General features: G+C 44.5%; 1 protein-coding gene across 1 annotated transcript in view; it reads right to left on the reverse strand.

Annotated features, from left to right (window-relative positions):
• Positions 1-27,187, reverse strand: part of CNTNAP5 (contactin associated protein family member 5) — a 724,101-nt gene that overhangs the window by 529,597 nt on the left and 167,317 nt on the right. Inside the window, exon 3 of the mRNA XM_087819922.1 lies at positions 13,026-13,219. Coding sequence (XP_087676048.1) covers positions 13,026-13,219 — 194 coding nt within the window. The remainder of the gene's footprint in view (positions 1-13,025; positions 13,220-27,187) is intronic.

The following is a 27,187-nucleotide window of genomic DNA, read 5'->3' on the forward strand; positions in this document are numbered from 1 at the left end:
TACTTAAGACTTTAATAACACCATGTTTGCTCACACAAAAATCTTTGTTAAACAATGTCTTTATTGAGTGTAAGGAGGTTAAGGAATTTGTGTCAATAGTAAAACAAACTGAAAAACAAGCTATGTTTTTAGAAGTAAGTAAGAAGTCAGAATTTTGGCTGGCTTGTTTTGCTGGCCAGTCAACCATTCAGAAATGCACAGCAGTGCTGTTATTGCCTAGCACTGCAGGGTGAGTGGGTCCTGAAGTTCCTGGCCTGCAGCAAGATTTCTGACATCAGGATCTATCTTCAACCAAGGCATTGGCTTTTATTATAAGTGAAACTCACATGATTTTCTCAGAACTAATTTAAACAGAACATCAGTGGCTACAAATCTGCTCCCTGGTAAATGCCTGGCCCCCCAGGTGGCTGACTGTTTCCAGTCCCACTTCCCTTTCTGTCCTGTTACTTAGTAACTATGATATACCCACAAGAATGGCAGGTATTTCATCTATCGTGGGAGCACCTTGAGCAGCAGCATCCCAATAGGAGAAATGCTCACCTGCTCAGAAGCCCCAGGGGCCCCTCTCTCTCTCACCAGCAGGCACCGAGTATGTCATGGCCTCTGGAATTTAAAATTGCTCCTGGCCCTGAAAATGTACTAGGGAGCAGTAACAGGGCTGTTACTTATTTATTAATTCATCTTTATTGTTGAAAGTATTACGATGGCCCCTTTTCACCATCTTGCATTTAAGAGAAGAAAGCTGTGCTTTGGAATTTTCACAGAGTCTTGGTAACATTCAAACTTGCTTCAAATAAGAATTCAAGATGCTGATTTGAGGACCTCTAATATGCCAGGGACATCAGGGGGCGCCTACCTAGACTGAGTTCCCCGTGAACCCTTGCAGCAGTCTGAGGTGCGTGTTACAAACCTTTACAGGCATGAACTCCAAGGCTCAGAGAGGGAAAGGGCCTCTTGGGAGGACTGTTAGGAAGTCATCCGAATTCAAACTAAGGTTTGCCAAAATCCAACATTCATGCTCCAAATTCATTCATAAAAGAGAGTTTATTAAATACTCTTAAATTAAAGAGACTCAAGTGAAGCAATATAATCCTGATGCAGTCTGAACCCCAAATCCTCCTTGTCCATCTTCTTATCTAAATCCATGGAGTACATATTGGGTTACTGGCAGCCTTGTATTTATTGTTGGGTAAGCAAAAGTAAGTTAAACTGGAAAACAATTAATTCTGACTCTACTCTCTTTATTAGTGTTCAGTATGCAGAACTCTGCCAGTGGTGCCCAATTATTTTCAAAATGCATTAATTATTTTCTTTGGCTTATTTTTCTCGTTTATGTAAGAAATTCACACAAGTCATTGAACAATGGAGCAACACTTAAAACATCCTCAGCGTGTCCCTTCACCCGGAGTCATCCTGCTTACAGAAAGCAAGAAATAATGACGGTGTCAAAACATTGTGACCTAGAGTACGCCTGGGAGTGAGGCAGCTGGCACACCTGCCTGGCAGCAGGGTGTGCTGCGGCCGCGGGGGCCTGTGCCGGGGAAGGGCGGCTTTGGCTCAGGCGCCCCTTTACGTCCCAGCCCTGCTATGCCCAGGGAGCAGCGCTTACAGTTCTCTCCGCAAGCCCGTTGTCTTGTTTTCGAGCGGGATAATCTCGCCTTTGCTGGGTTTATAAGGCATTCAGCACGAATGCTGCTCATGGTGGACACTCAATATGTGTTTCAAATACCATTGCTTCTAACATGCTTGAAAGGTGAACTCAGGCAAAAGAAAAGTCTGCAATCCCGTCAAACGGTGCCTCTCACTCAAAGGCAACCTCTATTGTAAAAGGTTGGAGTCCAGCTTGATTGTGATATCATTAAAGTCTTATGTTTTCTCCCCTTGCTTTCTGCCTTTCAATAAGACTTTGGCAATTAGTAACCAAACCTTACAATAACTTGGTCTGATTTATGTGTTACTATTGTTATGTGTAATTTCAATATCAAAAATTTATTATAAAATATTCAGAGCAAAAATCTTCTAAATCCCCTAATAGCTATAAGAAAGGTAAAATTTCATAATTAAAAGGAAATAAAGATGACACATGCTAAAATGTAAGGTATATGCATGTATGTAAGACACATACATATACCATATATATATTTAAATTTATTTAAAGATATACACACATGTATTTAAATCTATAAATCTAGATTCATATTTAAATCTATAACTATCTACATATGTATTTTTAATATTAATATTAAAGATATTGTGTGTACATATACACAAGGATTGATAAAAGTAGGCTTTCAGTCGTGAGTATGCAAAACGGTTTAATTTTGTATTCTTATGTATTAATTATTATATTATATTCCATACAACTGTGAACCTATTTTTGCCCACCCCTGTATTAATTTAATTTATATTAAATTAATTTAATTTATTGAGCTTAAATGATAGTATTGCATCCTAAAAGCAGCAGTTTCACCAAATGCCACCAAAGATGGAGAAGCAGGACTCGGGGCGCCTTGAGCAGGTGCCTCCCCGAGCTGTGTCGGAGAGAGGGTCCAGGCGCAGCTGGGCAGGGCGGTGGGCATCACCCGGGAACCGCCTGCCGTGCATCTGCAGATGGCACACGGGCAGGGGTGGCCGCCGAGGCACCTCTGGGTGCGAGGTGTAGCAGCGGCCAGCTCGGGATGGGACTGAGGGTGAGGCCGCGAGCAGGACTCCGCGGCAAGCACAGGGCCCCCCTCAGTGCGTGTGAACTGCAGTGGCTCAGGCTGCCCCCCCCAAGCCGGGCTTGGTGCTGCCTCTCGCACACATACACGCTTGCATTCTCACATGCTTGCAGCGTTAACAGTAACACGATGCCTGAAACACACCTCGCAGAAATATGCGCGGGGCCGGGGGAGGCCCGGCACAGACGGCCAAGCAGGAGGCCGCCGCTGCGGCCGCGGGCTGTGCACACACGGGCTGTGCACACACCTCTCCTGCACAGCGCCGCCCGCCTCGCACCCGCCGGCTCCTTCGGCTCACAGCCACCACCGCGCAGCTGAGCTGCTCAGGACACCGCGCTAGCGGGCTCGCGGGTATCCACTCGGTCCTCAGCAGTCCCCCCTACCTTCTTTCCAGGTCCATTATAGACCCTGGCCCTCAGTCATTACAGTGTGTCATAAACGGGGTCAGATTGATCAAATCTGTAGATTACCCAGTGCAGGATCAAAAAAGCCACTGGGGGGAAATCGATAAGTATCCTACTGACAAGTCAGGACCTTCATGCTCTCGTCAGCTGCCCATTTGTGCATATCCACTCACTGTGTACCTTTCCACGCATTCATCTTACTTCTGACCAGGGATGTGGATTTCTACTCTTGAAGTTGCCTGGATTTATTGCATGCGGACTGTGCCTAACGTATGCCAGATATCCTAAATTATAATTAGGTAAGACAGGATCTTAGGGGCCCAGGATTCTCTGGTAGAGATTCTTTCTTCAAATATGTTTTTATTGAGCTTCAAAGAGGAAGGGAGAGGGAGAGAGAGATAGAAACATCGATGGTGAGATAGTCATTGATTGGCTGCCTCCTGCTCTCCTCCTACTGGGGCATGTGCCCCGACAGGGGATCGAACCTCTATCTCCAGGTTCATGGGCCGATGCTCAACCACTGAGCCACTCCCGGCTGGGCTGGTAGAGATTCTTTTGCAGCACATCTTTCTTCCTATACAACAAAACACCCATGAAGTTCAAGCCAAAATAATTCCAGTCCAGTATTTATGACTCCTTTACTTTACTTTCCATACTGACACACTGAAGTGAACAAAACAAACAAAAAATAACACTATTCCCTTTTCTATGGACTTGTGAAGCAATTTCCAAATAATTCTTGAGTCACTGAGTTAGAGAATGTTGTCAAAGCTAGAGCTGAGACAGTGCAGTGAGATCCCTCAGCTTCTCCCTGAGTCACAGTGGACAGGGCCCCTGCAGCAGGGGAAGGGTGCTCGCCCTGAACACTGGCCGTCGTAGCAGGTGTGAGCCCATGGTGAGCTCTTGCTCTGCTCTTATTTTGCTGGGCTCTCTCCTTATGCAACTGGAACTCATACCCAATAGGAATAGAAAGATGCTGCTACCAAGTTATGTTTTTCTCCATATTATCAACTGCTATCATTGTGACGATAAACTTAATGAAGCCTGCTTCCTTCACACTTTGATTTTAAACACTTGAGGGACTCTTCCCTCCTTGAGGTTCCTGCCAGACCTGTGATTTTTCTGTCTGGCTAGAGCCAAGTAGACACTAGAGCTTCAGACTTTGGCCAAGAATCCTTTTCTTTAGGTGTCAGTGGCTCCCCAGACTCTCTCACTAGCTCTTCTGTCGGCTATCAGGACTCTCAGCTAATTGTCTGTAATGAGCCTGGCTGGGTAATTAGCTTTGCCTGTAACCACAGGGAGATCTTACCTTCTCCACTGGGCATTTATTTTATTACACACAGAGACACACGCAGACGCACACACACACAAAATGCTGACTTATTAAGTTTCCTTTCCATTTTGTATACAAAGCCCAAAGAAAAACCAGTAAGGGTGAGTGTCCTCTGGGTGTCTTCAATAGGTATATCACATGCACCTACCTTTAGTAGTGACGAGAGTGATGAGAACCCTTATTTATTAAGCACTGTGTAAAGCTTACATGCATTAACCCATTTCTAGTTTACACAGTGGTTCTCAAAGTGAGCTCCCAACAAGTAGCACCAGCATTTCCCAGGGTTTTGTTATAAGTACATATTCTCAGCTCTCCCCAGACCTACTGGATCAGAAGCTCTGCAGGGGGACACAGCAATCCATGTCTTATGGAGCCTTGTCAGACATTGGATGAACATACAATTTTGAGAGTCTCCCCTCTACAGATCACTTGAGGTGAGTACACTCACTGTACCCACTTTCCAGAGGAGATAACTGAGCCTTCTAGAGTTTTAGTCATTTATCAAAGTCATAGATAAATATATATTAATAAACTAAATATTAATAAATGTATATATTAAAGACTAAACAAATAGGGGGTTAATAAGATTTCTTCCTCTCAGTCATTGTACCTAGCAAATATCAATTCAATATAGTTACATAAAACATCTAATGCTTTGTTACATGTTAAATTTCAGATATTACTTACAATTACTCCTAATCTAAGGTAAGTATCTCCAAAATCTAACTGGTTTATACATATTAATAATATGATTTTAAGTCAAGTTTCCTGTGAACCACTAAGTACCTTAACGATCAGATTAATTTAATAGCAGTGAATTTGGGAGAATTAATTTTAAGCTGATCCTCAGCTTTGATATCAGCTTTTAGATCCTATCCCATTACAAATGCACCTGGTTTGTAGGAGACTGTCAGCCTCTGCTCTCCCCTAGAAGGTGCCCGTATGAATATTAATACTACAACTCCACATTGATTCCCTGCTCATGTGAGATGCTTAAATGACACATATATAAGCGAGTGGCAGTATGAACTCCTCAGAGGCTAGACCCCTGTTGGAAGTTCTCTGAGACACCTCAGCACATTCTAGGTCTGAGAAAGGAAAGCAAGTGGGCATCAGAGAGGAGCTTCCAAGGACTCGGGGTGAAATAAGAGGGCCAGGGGAAGCCTGCAGATTATGGCTTGAGGACCAGCCGTGGCATCCACAATGTTTCCCTTTTCTGCAGAGCCCCATCCAGCGATAAGAGACTCTAAGGTCAGTAAGTGCTTAGGATAGAATGATGGGGACGATTCGGAGGGTATATTAGGTTTTGAGGGCCTTTTCTTCTCTGTTCTGAGCTGGATCCACCATGAAGGGTTTTTTCCCCCCCTATGCATTTCTCACTCTGTCATTCAGGGCAGCCCATACCCCAAGGAGTGGAGCAGGGAAGTGTGGAGGAGAGCATGCAGAGGGCCTAGAAGATTGTAGGTGTGTGTCTGCCAGGACGGGAGAATGATCTGCACAGTGAGGTTTAGTGACATTTTCAATGCCATGCAAGCAACCGGTGGTGCAGCGGATTCTGACCCCAATCACAGCCCCTGCATTTCCCATCATGCCTCATTTCCGTGGGTCTGGTGCATGGTGAAAACTTGCTTTGGCCTTGCTGGTCTTCATTGAATCAGGGGCAAGATTCTAAGCATGCTCTGTTCTTATCTGAGTTTCTAATAATGACCAAGTATGAAATGAATATCTATATTAAAAGCTCATATGTATGTACCTGTGGAAGAGCAAAGGAGAAACTATCAACAAAATTTTGAACACTGTATTTTATAGCATTTTCTAGTAAGTGATCTTTGTTATTTAACACAAAAGCATCAGCATAAAACCAATTAGCAATAATGAATTACTTTCTTTGGTCTGTAAGTAAAGAAGACAGGGGGTGCTAGCACCTACATCTCTGACCAGCCCCCTCTCCACATTTACCTTCCATAAGTGACAAGGGAAATCTTGTACCTAATTGATTAATTCAGTGTGTCTCAATATGTATCTGACACATCTTGCTTGAAGATCTTGCTTATGGCATTTCTCCTGCTGTAAACACTTCCCCCTTCCATCATTTTCTCTTCTATCCTTCCTGTATTTGTGGAGATTTTGTTAGGCACTCAGCGCTTTGCAGTTGTTGGGAAGCCAAGGTAACAAACACAATCACTGTCTTCTGACCCATCGAAGTCCTTCCTGGGCATTCAACCCCAGCCCACCTTCTCCACAGCCCCATGCATCTGCCTTGCTGTCAGTGCTGCTCACCCGCGCCTGCTGTCCTGCAGGGTCATCCTTTGTCTCCTTAATGGTCCTGCACATCTCAGAAGGGATCAATCACATCATGTGCCCCTTTTTCTGCCCAACATACAGCACAGTGTTTGTCACATAATGAGAGTTTAAAAGATATATGTTTATGGTAATCAATTGTTTTCTAAAATTGGTAAGCTGAACAAATTATATCAAACAGCGATCAATACTCAGGATGTTCTAAGCCAAATTGGCAGAATAAATGTGTATAAATCATGAAGATCAGGGCATCTCCCAGAGAGATTGGAAGTCATTTGGGGATGAAATTGGAGAACTCATGACTAAATGTGTAATCCATTCTTTCAATTGACCCCATGAGAACAGTGCTGGGTAACACACAAGCCCTTCACATTAGAAAAGACTCCAGAGCTCAGGAAACCTAGACCTTCCTGTTATACCAGCTGAAGAAGACTATAGTGAAGGACTGATGTGTTTGGGAAGAGGAAGCATAATTTTTATAAGAGAAAACTGTAAACTAAATATTAATAAATATAAAATAATTATATACAGTATATTTAGAGGGGAGTGGTGGACTAGTGAGGGTGCGTGCGTCAACCTTGTGAAGGTAGTTGAGTGTGTGAAGGTACTGGGCTCAGTGAGGATGAGGGATTGTGCCAGTGACTAAATGGGATCAAAGCCCACAGTTGTTGGAAGATATGAAAGGCCATCCTGTGCAGGAGGAGGGAGACATTTTCATGTCCATGTCGAAGGAGCAAACGCTGGGGTTCAATGTGTAACCAGTGGAGGGAGAGAGATTAAGCTTCATGAACATCAGTCTCTCCCAACATCAGCCCTGATGATCTGTTTTACGTAATAATCACATGAAGATTTAGGTCAAAGAGCTAATCCCAACCTTTCTTCTGAAACAGTTATGAGCACACCACTAACAGTAGAATCACTAGCAGAAAAGAATACACTGTGTTTGGGATGCATTCTGGGAGTCTTCATGCCCACCCAGTTTTGTTTTGCTTTTTCCCAGGAGGTGTACCATGCAGGTGGAACTTGAATTTCCACTTTGTTTTGGCTGATCTGGTTATTTCCCTGCTGTAGCACAGAGTGTCCTGAATCCCAGCCCAGGTTGCACAGCACTCTGAGAATACTGGGTGTGAACTCCCATCCTGTCACCCAGGGCTAAGGCATTATCTGTTTGTGTAGGTGCTCAGACTTTATGGACCCACAGCACTACTTGCGTGACATGGGCTAAGTTCCTGGGCCTTTTTAAGCCTCGATGTCTTCTTCCATACAATAGAAATGAGTCATTAGAATTATTTAGAAGATATTAAATGATATATTTGTTAATTTTACAAAGTGCCTACTCATAATGAATGCCCAGTTTATGAGTAACTGACACACTGAATTGAGCATCCAGGGATATAGACACCAGAGAAATGAACTGGATTCTCTATGACCCATTGGATACTATACTCTAAACTGTTCTGATTTCATTCATAGATGCCAGCCTTGTAAAATTCCTTGTTTTAATCAATGACTTCAACTCTTTAAGATTTTTTCCCCCTCACAAAAGTCCATATCACTGTGGTCCTGGCATCCCTCATGAGTGAGCCTTCTTATGTTATGGCATCAGGAATAATATATGGTACCATTACAGAGGCTGATTGTGAATGCTTAAATAAATGGGAACATGGAAGAAATGAGTGAACATATAGGTAAATCAGGCCACTAATTCTTCGTGCTCAATATTGAAGTATTTACCAACAGCATATACTTGTCTGAAACCAGTAGTGGAGAGGGGTTCATTAGAAAACTTTTTCAAAGGACAAGTCAAACAAGTATCCCACAAAGATGGATATGGCTTTACCATTGATTATACGAAGATGGCATTTAAAAAGGTAAATTATTTCTGAAAAGAGAAATTGAAAAATCCAGGATCCTTACAGATGGCTTCTAATTATTACATTCTCTTATCTTTATAAATAAAATGCAGAAGGAGGACTATGAAAATCATTAAGGTTTTTAGGTGACATTAAAGTCTCCAAGTCAGAAACACTTGGAATTAGATATCAAAAAGTTGGTTTGAATGCTTTTACATATGTATAAAAGTGCTCAAGAAAGGCAAATATTTATCCAATGTGCTCAATAAAGTCCTAAAAACTAAAATCATTTGGGAATGTGATTCGATCTGTTCATCACTTGTGACATGATGTTGGGGACTTAGGGAAGGCTCCTCCTTGGTTTTTGCACAATGGGGTTCTGTGGTGAAGTTCTTGTTATAAGAGGTTAAGAGAATTGAGATGCATTCATCTTACACATCCAAGAAACAAGGCAAAAGGTGATGGGACTCCGGGTCTGTGACGTTAGAAATTACCTTTGAGATGAGTGAAATACACTTTAATATCTGGTAGAGTTTATCTTGTGGGTTGAAAATCCTTGTAGTTGTTTCTTGCCCAGTCATAAATTATTAAATTCTTGGGAGTTCACTGACTATGCTATTGTAGCCAAAATGGATGTAAAACTTGCCACCAAGGAGGACATTGGACACAAAACAAATAACTTACTTGTATCCTTATATAAGGCTTTTGTGTCCATACCTAGAATACTTGGCATTATTGATTTTCCCAGAAAGATTGGGGAGGGGAGATTGCTCAAGAGAAATACAACTAAAATTATCACTGAAATCTTACTATTGATTGAAAAGGAGATATTTAGTCTAATAGGAGAAGGGGGAAAGGATCCTGAATGACTTGTGCATGACCATGAGCAATGTGGGTAAGATGATTTTAAAAAAGGGCACTATATATTAAAACACAAGCACATGTCTTTGAAAATCCAGAGTGATAAATACTAGAAAATAGAGGAGAGTGCCAATACACATAGAGAAAAATGCAATTTTAGAATACGTAGAAGTTGTATATAAAAAAAAGATGGATCAATGAAGGCTTTGCAGACTCTCACAAGGACTCAAGACATAAGATAATTCATGAATACAAGAGATAGTAAGTGTTTCTCCTGGCATATCTTTCAAAATGACAGAGGACCCTGGTCTGGGTGGATTTAATTAGAGAATTAGAGGTTCCTTTGTTCCAAATAAATTCATCCATTTTATGAAACATCAGCTAACGGTGCTGCTCAGAGTTAGAGTCTTAATATTTGTACTATCTACAAAATCAACGAGGAAGATATTTTAGATCTGCTAAGATTCTAAAATTGTTGCTAAGTTTGTCACTGAGACACCTTCACGCCTGAGCATTTAGCAAAGTGAGGGCTGCGGCTTGTCCATAAATCACGACGCATCGCTAAGCCGCTGCTTGGTGGCCTCACTCACGAACATCGCTTTCAGTGCCGGCCAGAGCAGAAACACTACAAATTGGATTTCTAGGGCATGAATATTTGCTACTGTACATTGAACAGATATATGTTCAGAATTCTTGTTCCGAAGTGAACTTTGTAAAATAAAATACATCTCTCAAGTCCTGGTAAATTGATATCCCATCCACAGCGTGCACTGCAGTGGCTTGGTTGGTAAATCAATTTTAGAAAGCATCCCAAACTCCATATCATCTAACAATGGGGGATCTTTAAAAGGCCACGTGAGAGTCTCCTTCGGAAGATTCTCTCCGTCTTTGATACACCATCCTTAAGTCAGTCAATATTTGACATTGATATTTTTAGATATTGACATTTTTCTGAAAAGTTAAACAGAACAGCTTAGAGAGATTTATAAAAAAACCTGTCATTTGACTATTGTTCGCATCTTTTTTATCAGGCTTAACTCTGACAAAGTCATTCTTACTTCTAATTTTAAATTTGAAAGAAAATTAAAAGAGAAAAACCCTCAAGAAAATTTATCCAACAACAATCTGGTAGAAATAACAATGATTATTAACCACAGTTCTGATTTTACACGTGTCTATGAAGCACATGATTAGGTAGCCTGAATCTCTGCGGGGCCTTCCTGATGCCTGAACCACTTCTGAGGGTTTGAGCACTATTTACATCGTAGAGGAACAAAGGCATGTGGCGAGTGTCACTGCTCTGCCATGCGCTGGGGTTTAATATTCTTCTTACAGAGGGGTTCTGACAAAGTGTACGTTTAAGATGAGAAAAGTAAAGTGATTCAGTAAAATAAAATAAAAAAGTCAGGTGTAGTGAAGGAGAAATAGAAAGTACAGTTTTACGATCAAGTATATTTAGGACTAAATCCTAGTTTGTGCTCTGGCACCACCGGTTTCTAGTTATGTGAGCCTGGGTAGGCCGAGGTGAGTGTCAAGCCTCTGGTTCATGGAGATGTTAACATAGAAACTCCAGAGTTTATAGAATGCAAGGCAACTGTGTGTGCGCGCGCGCTTACAAATGTGATGTGCAGTTGGTGTTCAGTAGCTGCTAGTTTCCTCAATATTGGTATGAGTAGATGCACATTTTTCCAAATTTGATTCTGAGCGTAACTTATCATGGTGTTCATGCCCAATGTCACTGTATTCGGCTCTTTCAACTGGAATTGTGATGATCCCTCCCCAAGTCTTTTCTCCCCCCACTGCTTGCGCCTACCAGCTGACCCTGAAGCTGCTGCCTCCCCAGGGCTCTGCAGGCCCCTAAGTGTCTGGGGAAGCCAGCACTGGAATCACCTCCTTGCTGCACGCCTGGTCCCTGTCCCTTCCTCTCTGCCCACCCAGCATATGCTGTTTCCCCAGAAATGTGGAGGCTGAGGTCATTTTGAGGGGAGGTAGGGATGGAAATAGCCTCCTCCCCTCAGTTCTAGAAGCCCTAGTAATTCTGCAGCACTTTAAATAACCATCCCAAAATTCGCCCTTGCTTTGTGTCCAGCAAAGATAAGCATGGTGGCTGCCAGGGCCCGTAGGACAGGCCCCTGTCTCTAAAGTGCTTGGAGCCACTTGGAAATGCAGGTAGACCCACAGGGCAAAGAAGTGAACCGGCCTCAAGCCAGCAGTTCAGGAGCCTGAGCCGCACCCCCATTCAGAGGACGCTATGAAAGCAGACTACTGGTTCTAAAGAATACGAAGCTCATGGGTTTTTAAAAAATTAAGGCAAACTATCTCAAAAATGCAACTGAATCTGAAAAACAGTTCGTTCTGACTGAAAACTCCAAAGGAAATAAACAGTCCCATATCTACTTGTCCCTCTAAAGTCAACATAAATCCGTAAAATTGTTCCTTAAAATGGATGGTGTGTTTAATTTTTATTTCAAACCCAAAACAAAACAAAAGCTGTAAAAATGTATGGGGGCTTCAAAATTGAGAAAACAGTAGAATAGTTTCCAAAAGTTTATTTTTTTAATGAAGAAATCCATGCTCTCCATGAGTATTAAAACCTAATGTTACTAGTAACTGAATAAAGATGGTGATAATACTCTCAAATTCAGTCTGCCATGACTAATCCTAGTCCTCAACTTACCATTATTTTCAGTTAGAAATAGTGATGGGTGGGCAACCAAGAAATAACAAAGAATAAAGAGCAGGTTTTCCCCATGAAAGTGGGGATGGCACAAGAAAACCCACGTGGAAAGCCGCAGCAGTTAGGAATCGCGCTTGGCAGGGATGAGCGGGGAAGGAACTAGGGGGTTAAGAAAGGGAAGATAATACCATCAATCGCCAAATCTTCACAATTCATGTATATTTAGGGAAAAACTCACACTTGGGGATGCTCTAAACTAAAGCAGTGTTTTGCTCAGTGTGTGGGTGTCTGAGGCCTCCGCACCCCTCCTCGCCTCAAGGTTGGGGACTTACAGTGCGGGGCCCCTGTTTGGGCCTGTTCTTTAATTCCAAGCTGAAGATTATTTATAAAGACAGAATGATTTTAAATTTTATATTTGTTTTGCATTTTTAACCCTTTCCATTGTTTTCTAGCCTTAGATAAACGCCATTGGGCACAGTGGCTCCAACGTGAGATGAGACTGCAGGGTCTCATGCCAAGAGTCACAAACTGGGCAGCGCTGGTCCAGCTGCATCACTGAGCTAACGGGCTCACATTCTCACTCACAACTGACTCTGGTGGTGTATTTCTGTTTTTATAGATGAAAGAAGTGAGACTGTCAGTGGATTACCCTGTTCCCAGAACAGCAGGAAAACCCTGAACTTGCAGGAGACATCTCAATGGTCCAGGAACCAGAGCCACGCTGCAGATGGGCTTAGACGTAGTCTAATCATGTCCCAATGAGCACTCAACAGCTGGTAAGCTACCCGCAGCCCGGGAGCAGAAAGCAGCAGAAAAGATACTAGTTGCCATCGTCACATCTCAGTTTCACTTATCTGAAGAGGAAAGACATCCTACCCAGATGCTGTCTTCTTGCTGGTACTGTTTCCAGTTGTGTCCTGTGTCGCTGAACATGAGGCTGTAGCTGGTCACCCAGTCGGAGCTCCCGTATCTCCCCTGCGTGGCCACGGCCGTAATCTCCACTCTGCCCCCCAGGTCCATCTGCAGCCACTGCTGAGCGTTGGAGTCTTCCGGGGACCAACCGCCGGCTCCTAGAGGGGGATCAGACAGGGGTGGTAACATCGCACACGGCCACCAGGTGATGCCCAGAGGACGGACGCGGGCTCAGCCAGGGGCTCTGTGCCCCGCTCTGCCCTGGCTCTGCGCCTAAGCCCCCGATAAGTTCCTGGTCCAACCGCCGGCCTCCCCTCCACCGAGTTTGCTTTCCTGGTTTAAGATCCACCCCAAACGCTGCTTCCTCCAGGACTCCCTCTCTCTGTCCCATCATCACAGCTTCCATCTTCTGCATGCTTAGTGGAATTTGTTTACAGCCTTCACTGTTAACATGTTTTACATCCCCTGCCTCACTAATATCTCCTTCCCTCCCCCTTGTTTTCTTTGTCCTTCATCCCTCCTTCCCCTTTCCCTGCTTCTCTCTCTCCAAACACTTCTTGTTGGGCATCAGCGTTTTGCTGTGGATACAGAGAGGAAAAATCACTGGCTCTGCCTTTGAGAGGTTCCTGCTCGTTCATCCAGCAGATGTTCACTGAGCACCAGGGACACGCTGGGTGCTGAGGAAGGACATGTGCAAAGAAAAGTGTGCAAAGGAATGTGTAAGGAAGTGTCACAAGAGGTAAGCGCAGGTGCAGTAGGACCAGAGACAGACCGAAGGGGCAGGTGATCAGGAAGCCTAAAGACAGTGTGTGGAGCTGCAGCCGAAACAGGTGGGGCTACTGTCCAGGCAGGGAGGCGGGGTGAGGAAGCGCTGGAGAGATCAGCCAGGGCCAAGGGGCCAGCCGTGCACACCTCAGAGGAGCAGGAGGGCGCCACTCTCCTGGACCTGCCAGTGTGCTGGACGTACAGGGTCATCCCAACATGGAACCAAAGCCTTGGCCCCCAACTTCCAGCACCTTGCTCAAGGCATTGGGTCTGGGAGGTAATTGAATTTTTATTTAGAGGGAATTTTGTTTCAACCTATGTCACTGAAAATAATTTTAGTGATTCCAGAGTCTACTTTCTTGCTATCTTTGGACAAATCGATTGGACTTCTCCTTGGTAACTGAGAAGCCTGAGCCCAGCCCCCACTGCAGAGAGAGCCTCTGGTCATGTGGGAGTGGACATGTGGACAGAGGGATGGACAGCACGCGGCAGGCCTGCCCTGGCCCAGGCCCATCCTGCTAGTGCACGGCGGGGTTCTCTCAGTAAACAGCTCCTGCTCTGAAGCTTTGGTTTGATGAAATGTTTTCCACTTCCCTGAGAAGATTCAGATGCAGGAAAGAAACAAAGACTGTGCGCAGCACCTGCTGTGGCCTGTAGTTTTAAATGTCCTGCAGGACACGAGTGCAGGGGCAGATGGAGCCGGTGCTTGCTAAGCTGTGCTCTCCCCCTCTGCAGCAGTAACACTGAGCGTGCCTGGGTAATCGCAGGTTTCAGCTCTCCCGCTACTAGAGACATGGCCACACAGACAAGTCCTCTCTGAAAAATGTGAGGGGAGCCCTGGCCGGGCGGCTCAGCTGGTTGAGTGCCATCCCAGGCACCAAAAGTCTGCAGGCTCAATTCCTGGTCAGGGTGCGCCTGGGAAGCAACCAATGTTTCTCTCTCACATCAATGATTATTTTTTCTTTCTTTCCCTTCCTTTCTCTCTAAAATCAACAAAAACATATCCTCGAGAGGATTAAAAAGAAAAGAAAAAATGTGAGTGGAAGAAAGGTGTGCTCTGTGCTGGCCTTTGGGCCTCTTTCCTATCCCCTCTCCCACCCACTGCTGATGAACAGCCTGCAACAGGGTCCGAGCTGTGGAAGAGCCACAGCAGGAAACACCCTGAGCCCCTGCCCCGGCGCCGGAGGAAAACCTGTCTACCCGAACACCTGCCCTCACCTGTAACACCCGTCATATGGATGAGCCCTCGGTGGCCCTTGTGTTTAGGCCGCTGCACACTGGGGCCTGAGACACTGCAGGGTAGCTACCTTAGCACACACAACGCCCCGTGACGCAGCAGCCACTTCCCGCAGTGTAGCTGAGGAACCTGAGGTCCAGGGCGCTTAGAACACCTGGTGCTCAGGCTTCAAGCAGAGCTATTCAAGGCCATGTGCGACAGGAGGAAAAAAGTTCTGAAAACCTAGGAAATGAATAAGGCGGAGAGGCGATGGGAGGAGGCTTTTGAGGAACGAGATCCACAGGTACAAGTTTATCAGTGAGCTCTGTCCTCACCTCTGTGTGCACATACATGCTTATCACTGAGCTCTCCTCACCTCTGTGTGCACATACATGCTTATCACTGAGCTCTCCTCACCTCCATGTGCACATACATGCTTATCACTGAGCTCTCCTCACCTCCATGTGCACATACATGCTTATCACTGAGCTCTCCTCACCTCCGTGTGCACATACATGCTTATCACTGAGCTCTCCTCACCTCTGTGTGCACATACATGCTTATCACTGAGCTCTCCTCACCTCCGTGTGCACATACATGCTTATCACTGAGCTCTCCTCACCTCTGTGTGCACATACATGCTTATCACTGAGCTCTCCTCACCTCCGTGTGCACATACATGCTTATCACTGAGCTCTCCTCACCTCTGTGTGCACATACATGCTTATCACTGAGCTCTCCTCACCTCCGTGTGCACATACATGCTTATCACTGAGCTCTCCTCACCTCTGTGTGCACATACATGCTTATCACTGAGCTCTCCTCACCTCTGTGTGCACATACATGCTTATCACTGAGCTCTCCTCACCTCCATGTGCACATACATGCTTATCACTGAGCTCTCCTCACCTCCATGTGCACATACATGCTTATCACTGAGCTCTCCTCACCTCCGTGTGCACATACATGCTTATCACTGAGCTCTCCTCACCTCTGTGTGCACATACATGCTTATCACTGAGCTCTCCTCACCTCCGTGTGCACATACATGCTTATCACTGAGCTCTCCTCACCTCTGTGTGCACATACATGCTTATCACTGAGCTCTCCTCACCTCCGTGTGCACATACATGCTTATCACTGAGCTCTCCTCACCTCTGTGTGCACATACATGCTTATCACTGAGCTCTCCTCACCCCCATGTGCACATACATGCTTATCACTGAGCTCTCCTCACCCCCATGTGCACATACATGCTTATCACTGAGCTCTCCTCACCCCCATGTGCACATGCGTATTTATCACTGAGCTCCGTCTTCACCTAGGTGAGCAGGGTATCACCTTCACACCCCAAGTCCTCAAAACTGGCAGGAATGTTCAAAAAGAAGATTTTACATTTGCAAGAAATGTAAAATCACCCTGCACCTCCTCTTTATTTCCACTTCATCTTTCCATTCCAAGAGGCCTCTTTCTTCTTAAGAGAAAAAAACCCAAGTTGTATGAACTCCACGATAGCAACAGTATTAAAGCTTGCTAGAGAGAAACCTGAGTGGTGAGTTCTGAGCGGAAGGGTGCTCCTTCTAAGTGACTTCTATGCGTTTCGCACTGAACTATTCTCTATGATCAGCTGGTCCTTCTTTCATAAACTGAGATCTCATTAGTCATATTTATATGGTTTATTGCACAGAATGTGTATAGCAACTTGACAGCTGGTGGTATGATACACGACTGTGACTTTTTGTAAGACTCCTCAAACTTTAACTATTTCTCTTTTACCCCCAGGAATCCACGTCATGGTTTAGAGTTTTTCCCTGATTTATTCTCATTATTCTCCTCATATGCACATATGATAAGAATTATGTTGAGTATGAAACAAAAAAAATGACAAGGAATTCACCCCATTACCTTGAAAGTATAAAATCACAAAAGACTGACCAAAGGCAAACAAACAGAGGGGGAATTAATGCTAAAACAAAGAGTTCTTCAAATTTGTCTAGAGAAAAAAAAAATGACATCTCCCTTTTGCCCGCAGTAAAAACCTTAATTTATTAATCCCCTGAAATTAAGCAGATGGAAGTGTTGCTGTTAGTACTCATTAGCACATCAAGGATGATCCCAGCCCAGGAGCCTCAGCCCTAGCTATTGAGAGGAGGAAAGCTCTCGGTGACAACTGCCAGGGACCCTCCCTGCCTCGAAGGAGCTCCCTGCACCTAGGCAATGGGCTGGGTACCCAGGGTAGCCGTGGTTGCTATGGCAAACATTTTGTTCTTTCTACAGAACAAAAAACGTGTTCCCAAGTGATGAGAGTAGCCTGAAGATACTATTTGCAGTTCCTCTAAAGACACCCTGTACCCATGCTCGCTTTCTGTCTGAACCATTGTCTAAATTGGAGGTGCAGGACACAGATACCTGTGTCTGGCAAGTTACAGGTGCTAACTAAGACAGTGCTGATGGTAATTGTGGCTGTGGTATCAGTGATTATTAACTGCAATTTCCATAAATCCCATGGCTTAAACTTAGAGGAATTTAGTGGAAATTTCAAGAATCATTTTAATTTTGAAAGAAAAAATAACCTCACCTTAGATGTCAGCAGCATCAGAGCTTTTCCTTAGTTCTCAAGCGTGGGATGCTGAATGATGTGGAGGTCCTATCTAGGACATTGCTAGCTCGCCCCAAGCCTCATACTCTGGAACTACATGATTGGACTTCAGGGGAAAAGATGGAGGGGGATGAACTGAAAATGAGACCTGGTTCCAGACCCAGCTATACCCCAGCCAGTAGATGAGATGAGAGATTCTCAAATGTGCTCAACATCAGAAACACCTGGAGAGCTCGCGAAGGGCACACGAGCAAACTCCTTGACCTAACCCTTGATATATGGTTCAGGAGCCTAATTTGGGAACCTGTATTTTTAGAAAGGTGCACAAGACATGCCAAGTGGCTTGGGAAATTGGGAAATACAGGATGAGATGGCTTCTGAGGTTTCAGTTCCAGTATTTGACTGATAAGAGCTTCATTATTTATATATTTAAAGATCCAAATTAATTCAATACAAAATACTAGTTTTGATTATTAAAAACAAGCAAAAATAACAATATGAAATTTCTTCTGGATCTAAAGATGGACACTCTGCTCCAGTTTGATTCCTAACCCCCAAACTCAACATGGATGGTTAATTAATGTCAGAATTATAATTGCCAAGGACACCTGAAAATTCATGAATTCAGAAATACCCATCTTTCCTCCTGCTTAGGCAGTTCTTTTCACTCCCAGTTAGCCCTTGGCTCCTTCTCACCACCTCCCTTCCACACGCCCTGGGAGAGTCCACTCCTGTCCCCCATCAGCTAACAGTCTTTGCTCAGTGCTCGGCACTGCCTTAGCTCCTGGGCAGCATCCCAGTAGCTCTGTCTGATGGGTATTATTATCCCATTTCACAGGTGAGGAAACTGAGGCCAGAGTGATTGGGCAGGTTTTCTAAGATCACACAACTAGTAAGTGGTGGAGTAGGGGGGATTCAAACACAGAAAACCAGGAGCCAGGAACCCAAGCTCCTAACCATTCATCTGCACACCTCTGGGCAGCAAGGACAGGCACTTTCTTGCTGCCCCTCCTCTGCTCTCTTCTTACAATTCTCACGAGAATCACAATGCACACTGCAGACTTTGTACTGTCTCCCTTGATTCTCATAGCAATCAGCAATAGTATTTTTAATTTTTATTCACCAGAGAATCTAGCAGCCACAAGGAACCAACTAGCCCATCCAGGTTATATGGTGAGAGACTAGTTTCCAGCCCAGTTCTAATCTCTTGTCTCTGCCTGAAGTTTTAATCAGGAACCAGTGTCTTAAGCAAACAGAAAATGGCTCACATGGAGAATTCTAAGAAAAGTTTAAAGAACATGAGACCCAGGTTTCTGATGCTCAGTTCTCTGTTCCGCCCTCTACACCACAGTGCTCATTCCCAACTTCACATGCTAGGGGAGCCTCTAAGCATGAAACAAAATAACTGGTCAAAAATGCAGAAATTCCCTTTCTACACTTATTTCCTCTTCTAACTCAGGAAGGGAGATGAGAATTGACTAATGTCACACACTGGAAATGGGCACAAGATGAATTAGCAGGTCTCCGCTAGGCAATATTTTACAACTATCTTTCAAAACCAGAGTCCATTTGGTACAAGACCAGCAGAAGCTAAGAGTCTCAGATAACATTTTCATACCTGACCTGTCCAAAGCACACAGCCTGGCCACTTTTGAAAACCCTGAAATGAACACTGTAGGGAATAGGTTTCCCAGTCCTGTGCCTTCCCGTTTTACACAGGCCCTAAATGTGACAAGACACTCTCACAAGTGACTGGGATGCTGAGTTGAATTACAAGCTGCATCTTTAATTATTAAACAGCCAGTGCCTCTGTGAGCAAAGGTTTGAAATGTTTCAGGCACAAACTACCTAGTGATGTTAATGAGAGGCTCCCCATAAATATTTAACATTGTAGAGGACGGGAAAGAGTGATAACAGCACAAGCCTGCTTGGAGTGCTCAGGAGGGCTTCCTGCACTTCCTCAGAACACTGGTTCATTTGTGAGAGTCCCTGTGGCCGGGCGAAAACTCCTGAGTCTGGAAGGCTGATGGCTGGCACACTGGGCACCATCCTTCTGCTGCGGGGCAGGTGCAATTGGACCTGGGAATGGCATACTGGTCCTGATCGGGGCTCCCTCCCTTTTATCTGCACACTTAGGGACTAACCAGCCCCTGCGGAAAAGGAGAATGGGAATGTGACCAAATGCCAGTGAGTTTCAGAAAAGGCAAAAACCCATTGGAAAACATGGAGTGGCCCTGCAGGAGGCCAGGTGGCAGGAAAGAACCAAGGAGCTCAAAGGGGAAATTTCTTTAAGGAAGGGAAAGGTGTGGATCTGAGTCAGACCCAGGTTTCTAACAGGCTGACTCCCGAACAAGAAAGGGGAGGGGCTCTCTGGGTGAGACTGAGTTGGGATTCCCAGAAGTCAGCGAGGAGACACGAATTTGAGTGTAAGTAGTTAATTTGGGAATTGACACCAGGGAGTGAGGTGAAGGCCATGGAGATGAGACTGGGATAAAAGAGAGTCCATCCAAGGCGCATCCCCTAGCCAGCCATTCCCACCGGTGAGTATAATCCTACAGTGTAGGATGCACTTTAGGGTTATACCAGAGCAGCAGGCAGCTAAGGATTTTGTACAACTCTCTTAGGCAGGGATTAAAGATTGCTGGAGGGCAGGGCAGTGTTTGCAGCACAGAGAGAAAACCCTTGGGCAGGTGAGGGAAGAGAGAGCTATTGGGGTTGGAAGTAGTCCTGTTGGAGATGTCTTCAGGCTCCACTCAGATCCTCTTTAGAGGGCGGCTTTATTCCCCAGCTGTGGGTGCTGACAGAACTCGTCACCCTTCCTCCAGGGGTTTGCTCTGGGACAAACAGAAGCCTTCCTGCTTGGGAAGCTACCACTCTCGATGTCCCTACCTCAGCCAGTCATCTCAAGGCCTGACTAATATTTATGGTGCAACTTGTGGTCCAGAATTTTCTTCTGGAATCTGAAGGAAGGTAGACTTTAGCTGAGACCACATTTCTTGGTAGCTTTCCCCACATCCTTCCCTCACAGCCTGTCTCCAGAGATCACAATCCCACAGATATTTTGAACAGAGGTCCCATCTGGACTTAGCCTCTAAGATGGCCTTGTGCTAAAATGAAGTCAGGGATATAGACACCAAGAGCCCTGTGACAGTGCACAGATTTGGCCACACACCCCTGCGTCTCTGTGTCTATAGAAGAGAGCTGAAGGGTTCTGGTGCTCATTGCTCCGATAGTTCTGTTGGGATGGCCTACAACAAGAATCTTCTTGGTGGAGAGTGGGGTTGCTAAGGTTCTCATGGATCAGAAAGAATATCCAGCTGCGCCTGACACAGTGAAGAAGTTACACAAGAAGCAAGGGAGGTGATGAGGAGTGCATGCGGGTGTAAAAAAATGGAGACTTCAGTCCCAACGATGACATCTCAAATTTATGCCCCTTGCATAAAAACACCAAGGCATTTTTATAAACTTAGAAGCTGTAGCCATATTTCAATAGCCATGTGTAGCTGGAGGTGAGCCTGTCAGACAGCACAGCCAGGGAACATTCCCAGCCCTGTAGGACTTTCTATGCCTAACCTTGCTCCAGAACTCCTCTCAGAGTGGGGAAGCATAACTCTGTTTTAACTCCTCAAATCAATCCTGTCTAACTCTACCCATCCGCTGCTCAGGCTCAGGGGATTTTAGTGGGTAATTTATTCCTGATTTAATGGATATATAATTATTGAATTCCATCCACGAGTAAAGCTGTGTAAGAGATTCAGCAGCAAGATAAGACACTCTTCCTATTTTTAGTCATATAGGAAAATAAAAAAGACTCTCCCAAGATCTCTGAAGGGAAAGTGTAGAAGTGAATTGGAAGTCATATAAAACTGCAAGTCTCACACTGTGGTATTGCCACTTAGAGCTTTCCTCTTGTGAGCACAGCTGAGCACCTGCATCTGTCCTGCTTTCCTGGGGCAATGCTGTGGGAAAGCTGGAGCCTGGTCTACATCTGGGATTTACTTTCTACTCTGTGACCTTGTTACAGTCATTTCTCTACTTCTAAAAAAATTATATAGTTAGAGTCTACTTTATCAAGGATCACATAAGATAATATATGACAGCTCATATGGTTTTTGACTATGGGCACAAACTGGTTAAAGAGAAGCGTATTTAATTGTTTTACCCCCAAAAGCTTCACCATGTATTTTTATCCATGAGGAAAACCCTGGTATCTGTTCAAACCTCCATCAAGAAGTTACTCTTTGGACTGGAAGATGTGTAATGAGACCAGACAAAAGGCAGGAGGCACAGCTTGAGGAAGAGAGGAAGCGGCCTGGTTGGTTACCCTCCTCCCCATATCCGGTCAGCAGTAACCCCTCCTCCCCTTGATGGTGATGGCATCCAGGGGTGGACACATGACCAAGTGATGGCTCAGTGGACCTGAGGGGACTGCTGCTGATGTGGGAGTGGAGGAACTGGGTGGTCTGGGTCCCGGATCCTGACCCCTGAGTCCTAGGAAAGTGCCATTGCTCTAAGCATGGGTTTTCCCACTGTACTGCATCAGAATTATTTGGGGAGCCTGGACAAACAGGGGTTTCTGGGTTATTTGACTAGACTTTCTGATTCAGGTAGTCTAAGGTAAGCCCAGACAATCTGCGTTTTCTAACACATTCCTGGGTGATGTTCATCTTACAGTTGTTCTGAGGAATCACAATTGGTGGCTTGAAAAGAAGCCTCAAGAGGCCAATGCCAAGAGCTCTTCCTTTCCCAGGACATTGCATTTGGCAGAGATCCTGGGCGGCCATGCTAGCTCCAGAATGAAGATGACACTGAGGATGGCATTGTTGAACCCAATGCACAGCTCTGCAGCTTGTCCTCATTAAAAAGTTTATTTCTAATTCTTTTTTTAAATGTGAAATAAAACATAGGCAAAAAATTCTCACCAACAAATAATTAATTATTACAAGGTGAATGACCTTATAACCACCACACTGTTCAAGGAATAGAAATATGGACACCTCTCAATCTCCAAATAAGATCTTGTCTCTGCAAAATATTAGCGATGTCAATGGTGATTCACTGAGCAAGCATTCTGAAGAGCACCACATAGAAAAAATTGTCAGCTTGGCCTGTCAAAGGAAGTGACTGGCTATCAGGAAAAAATGTAAGGATTGGCTTACAAAGCCTTATCTATAACTTTTGTTGGCCAAATGTGGGTATTTAGAATTTTGAAGCATTATATTTTTAGTGAGCAAAAGTATTCCTATGATCCTAATATCATTTTGCTTTGCAATCACTCTGTCTGAACAGAAAAGGTCATCACATTGGATTTAACCGCATTTGAGACAGGATCTCAAGGCCCATGTCCAATCACAGATTCTATTCTGCATCTCTCTCACACATATCTCATGTACATCTCCCAATGCTCTATAGCTGTCTTAGTAAGAGAGAGGCCCAGGGCATTGTTTAAATATCTAGGTCAAGAACAATTTTGCCCATAAGCATATTAGGCCACAATGTGACTTTAGGAGCACTGAAGAGGCATGGAAGGCACATCTTTCTTTCTCCTTTGATGCCTGAAAGTCCAGCCTTTGCTGTTAAAACACTGGCAATGCTTGAAATGAAAGGGGTGGCTATTGCCTGAGAGGGGTGACTATTACCTGAAAGGGTGGCGATGATGCCAACAGCATTTATACTCAGGTCAACACGAATAAAGATATTTGTTCATATGGAGTAGACAGAATTAAATTCAGATCCGAATCCTACCGATAATTAGTTGTGTATCTTTAGGGCAGTGACTTAACCTCCCTGAATCTTTTTTCTCATCTTTAAAAATGTGAATAGCACCAACTATTTTAGTATTAACATAATGATAAAAATCGGGCTTAACTTTCTAGTTTCTAGCACCGATCCTTCTTCATAATAACTTATCCATCTTTGCTTTCCTTCTGTAGCAGTTATAAAAATGAAGCCACTTTAAAATGGAGCCAGAGCTGCCATCCCAGAGGAACTGCCTTGCACGTATTAGGTCTCAAACCTTTGGAATGTTGAAATGGCAAAATACCTTTAAACTGCACGTAAAGTAACATTGTGCCCCAAAGAGCTGTTTGCAAAGATAATAAGTGTAATGCTGACAATCAAAGCCTGGGAGGTTCACACTAGAACCAGACAGTCCCACAAAAGATTGTGGAGCCAAAGGAAGGTGAGACATTTCTTTATTCGGTTGCAGCCAACCGAATGTACAGGATAGACAAATCCACACCCTTCTTCCTGATGGCGGCCAGCTGGGCATACATGGGAGGCAAACCACACCCCGAGGACAAAACCACACCTCTGAAAGTCCCAGGGCAGTTTTATAGGGGCCACAACAATAGTGGCTCTCAGCCAAGGATGGGTCAGACATTAGTTAACTAGCATGACGTCTTTTACGACTGTGCTATATCATGTTTATATAACTGGGGCCTTCGCCAAGAGAAGGTGGCAAGAAAGCCTAAGTGTTTTCACTTTCCCCACAGTAAGAAAGCAATTATGACTAGTGGACTGAAAATTAAAAACATTTAGAATTGGCATCACAATTTTCACTTTTCTGCACCAACAGAAAGGCCTCCCTTCTACTGATGCAGTGGTTCCCCCTTTCCCAGAAAAACCTTTGCCTTAGTCTCCTAAGGGAACTCTCTTTGGGTTTCTGCCTCAATCAGTGCTTCACTGATAGCTATTTTTCATCTCAAATCAATGCTTGTTGCCTCTCAATTTGAAAGACCTTTTATATTTAGGTTAACACTTCCATCCCCCAAGATTCCAGAGTAAAAGAGATATATGGGTAAGAACGAAGGGGCAGAAGATTCAGGGATGCTCTAGAACTGTGCATTTCAAATTTGAGTTTGCAAATGCAGGAGCTGCTGAAACTCAGGTTCTGATCCAGCAGATTTGGATGAAGGTCAAGTTCTACATACCTAACAAGCTCCCAGGTGACACCCATGTTCCCACTCAGGGTCCATGCTTCCGGGAGCCAGGGAGAGTGTGCATGAAAAGGTGCTGAAAAACAGGAAAGGGCCTTTCAAGGGGAGAGGAGGGAATCCAGTGACAGCTTTCTGTGCACCTCCCTGCCTTTTAAACAGATTAGATTCTATCCATATCATGTCTGGCTCAATCAATCCAGATGGGAGACTTGCTCTATTTTTTGCAAGTGGGTGTTGGAGTGCTGCCTGTGAAATTGGATCCTCAGGACTGTCACCCAGGTATCTGGAACAAGTCCCTAGACAACTGGTATCATGCTAATTGTGAGAACCCTGATTCCCGCCCTGTCTCAATCTACACTCTTCACACAGGGACTGAATATGCCAGACTGGGGAGCAAGGGCAGACCTTCCTGTGTCCTTGGCTACGTGTCACCTCCCTGCCAAGGGAGGAAAAGGTGTGGACGCTGTACTCGAGGGAGGTGGGAGCTTTAAGCCTCCTCACTAGCCCATGAGCCCAGAAAGCTCAAAATGCCTTGACATAAAAAATCAAATTCTCCATGGCAACCGAATTCTCACCTTACACAAGCAGGCACCTCCAAAATATATTGAGTGTAGAAGAATAATCAGCATTTCAAGGAACAAAAGGTAAATATAACTGTTTGCAAAACTATATTTGAGGGAGATGGGGGAAAAAGTACAAACCTCTCCTCTCCCGGGGCCAGAGATGACTCTTCCTATTTGCTTTTAATCATATAAAGTAACTTAAAACCTTCCCCTCACTTTGAGCAGGTCTAACCCACAGCCCCGCGGCTTCCTGCTGACAGAAAGTGCTTCTTGCAGCCCAGCTGACTTTAATGCCCAGATCAAAAGCTTTCTTGCCACAAAACAAATCACATTTGACAAAGTCAGATCCCTGCTAAGCCGCAGCTATATAGATGGACTTGGCAAGCTAAGTGAATGGCGATCTGACATCCAGTTTCATTTATTTTGTAGTTTTTTCCCAAAGGTAATTAGTTTTCTTTGTTGCTTTTCATTTCTTTGTGAGTGGTTGAGATGGGGGCTGAGAGGTGTGTGGAGGTGGGAGAACAGAAATTCCACTTGGCAAATCCCTTCCTTAGATGAGACGGCCATGCAGAGGCTGTTACGGGGGCTTCCCATCCAACACCCTCCGTGGGTGGGTTGCCCAGACCTGTGCCCACAGCAGTGCCTAAGCTCAGAGGCTGCTGCCATGAGTGCTTTCTCTCTCAGAAAGATGAGTTTGTCCCTGACAGAGCTTATTAGACTTGCTCCACTCAGGCTCTGAGGGTGCCCATCAGCACACCCTTCCTATATTCTTTTCGACTTCTGATTGATCCCTGCTTTTGACAGGACATACTCAACAGCTGTGCACACTTCTTCCTGGGAAGAGGTCAGAGGATGTGTGTGCTTGAGCTGTGAGCACACACTGACAGTGAAGCCGTCCTTAATCACCCGCGTTCACAGTGTGTCAAAGGCCTGTAGGTACCCCTAGCTTTTTGAAAGTTTGCATTATACCACTTTGATTTTACAAAAGAGCTACATGAGTACTTGACAATGGAAATAAATTCCAAGAGGAATTTTGCTTTACACCATTAATGGTAATTGCTTCTTTGCTTTACACCATTGTGGCTTGTGAAAGGTTTCATAGGACCACTCTGCTTTCAGATGGTGAGGGAAACCTGCTTATGATTCCCAGGGGATTCAGAGACTTTAACTATAAGTGGTGTCAGAGGACCTGCAGGGAAGTTCATCTTTGTGAAATAGCTCAGCAGTGATGAGCTGAGCACACTCAGCTCAATCAAGGGGACTTGGTGTTATGGAAGCCAAGGGTTTTACAATTCATCCTGGGTGGGATACCTGGATGTTCCTTGACAAGTGTGCAGAGGCTGGGTGACAGAGAGAAGGCATTCATAAACCAGGTGAATGTATGAATGGATTATTAAGAGAAAACTATCTAAAACTTGGAAATGAAAAGAGGGTACTGTGTGAACTTTCAATGTTATCCTGGGCAACTTGTAACAAGTTCACTCAATGATTATTAAGTCTCTACAAGAACGTATTTGTCATCTGGTTGTGCTTCTCACTGGTCAATACTGTGAAGTTACATGTTAACTTATGTTTGTGCAATAGAAAAGACATAATCCCCAGATTTCATTATCTTGTAAGACATTAACTAGCTTTATGTCTACCTAGAATTATTATTCTAATATTTGTCATTTTCCTCTCTGTGCAATGGCATTTTTTACCTATGACACAGGTAGCAATGACATCTGCATGGGGGTAGTTGTGAGGATGGAGATGATATATCTTAAGGTCCTAGAACAGAGTGGGCTTATCATAGTGCTAAGTAATATCAACCAATAGTCATTGTGCCAATGCAATACCAACAGAGATCTCCAACCTGGGGTGTTGTGAGGAAGGAAACTTTATTCAGTGCACACAGCTCAATTGTGATAAGCATGGCTGCACAGCACAATTGTGAGACAGCTCAAGAGTGTTACAGCTCAATTTTGACTCAGCACGGCTATGGAAGGCTACAGGCGAGCAGGGCTGGGAGGTGGCCTCCAGGCATTCTTCAGTGACACCCCTCT

Source organism: Miniopterus natalensis, chromosome 8 (genome assembly GCF_054644295.1).
Source record: "Miniopterus natalensis isolate mMinNat1 chromosome 8, mMinNat1.hap1, whole genome shotgun sequence".
Taxonomy (NCBI): Eukaryota; Metazoa; Chordata; class Mammalia; order Chiroptera; family Miniopteridae; genus Miniopterus; species Miniopterus natalensis.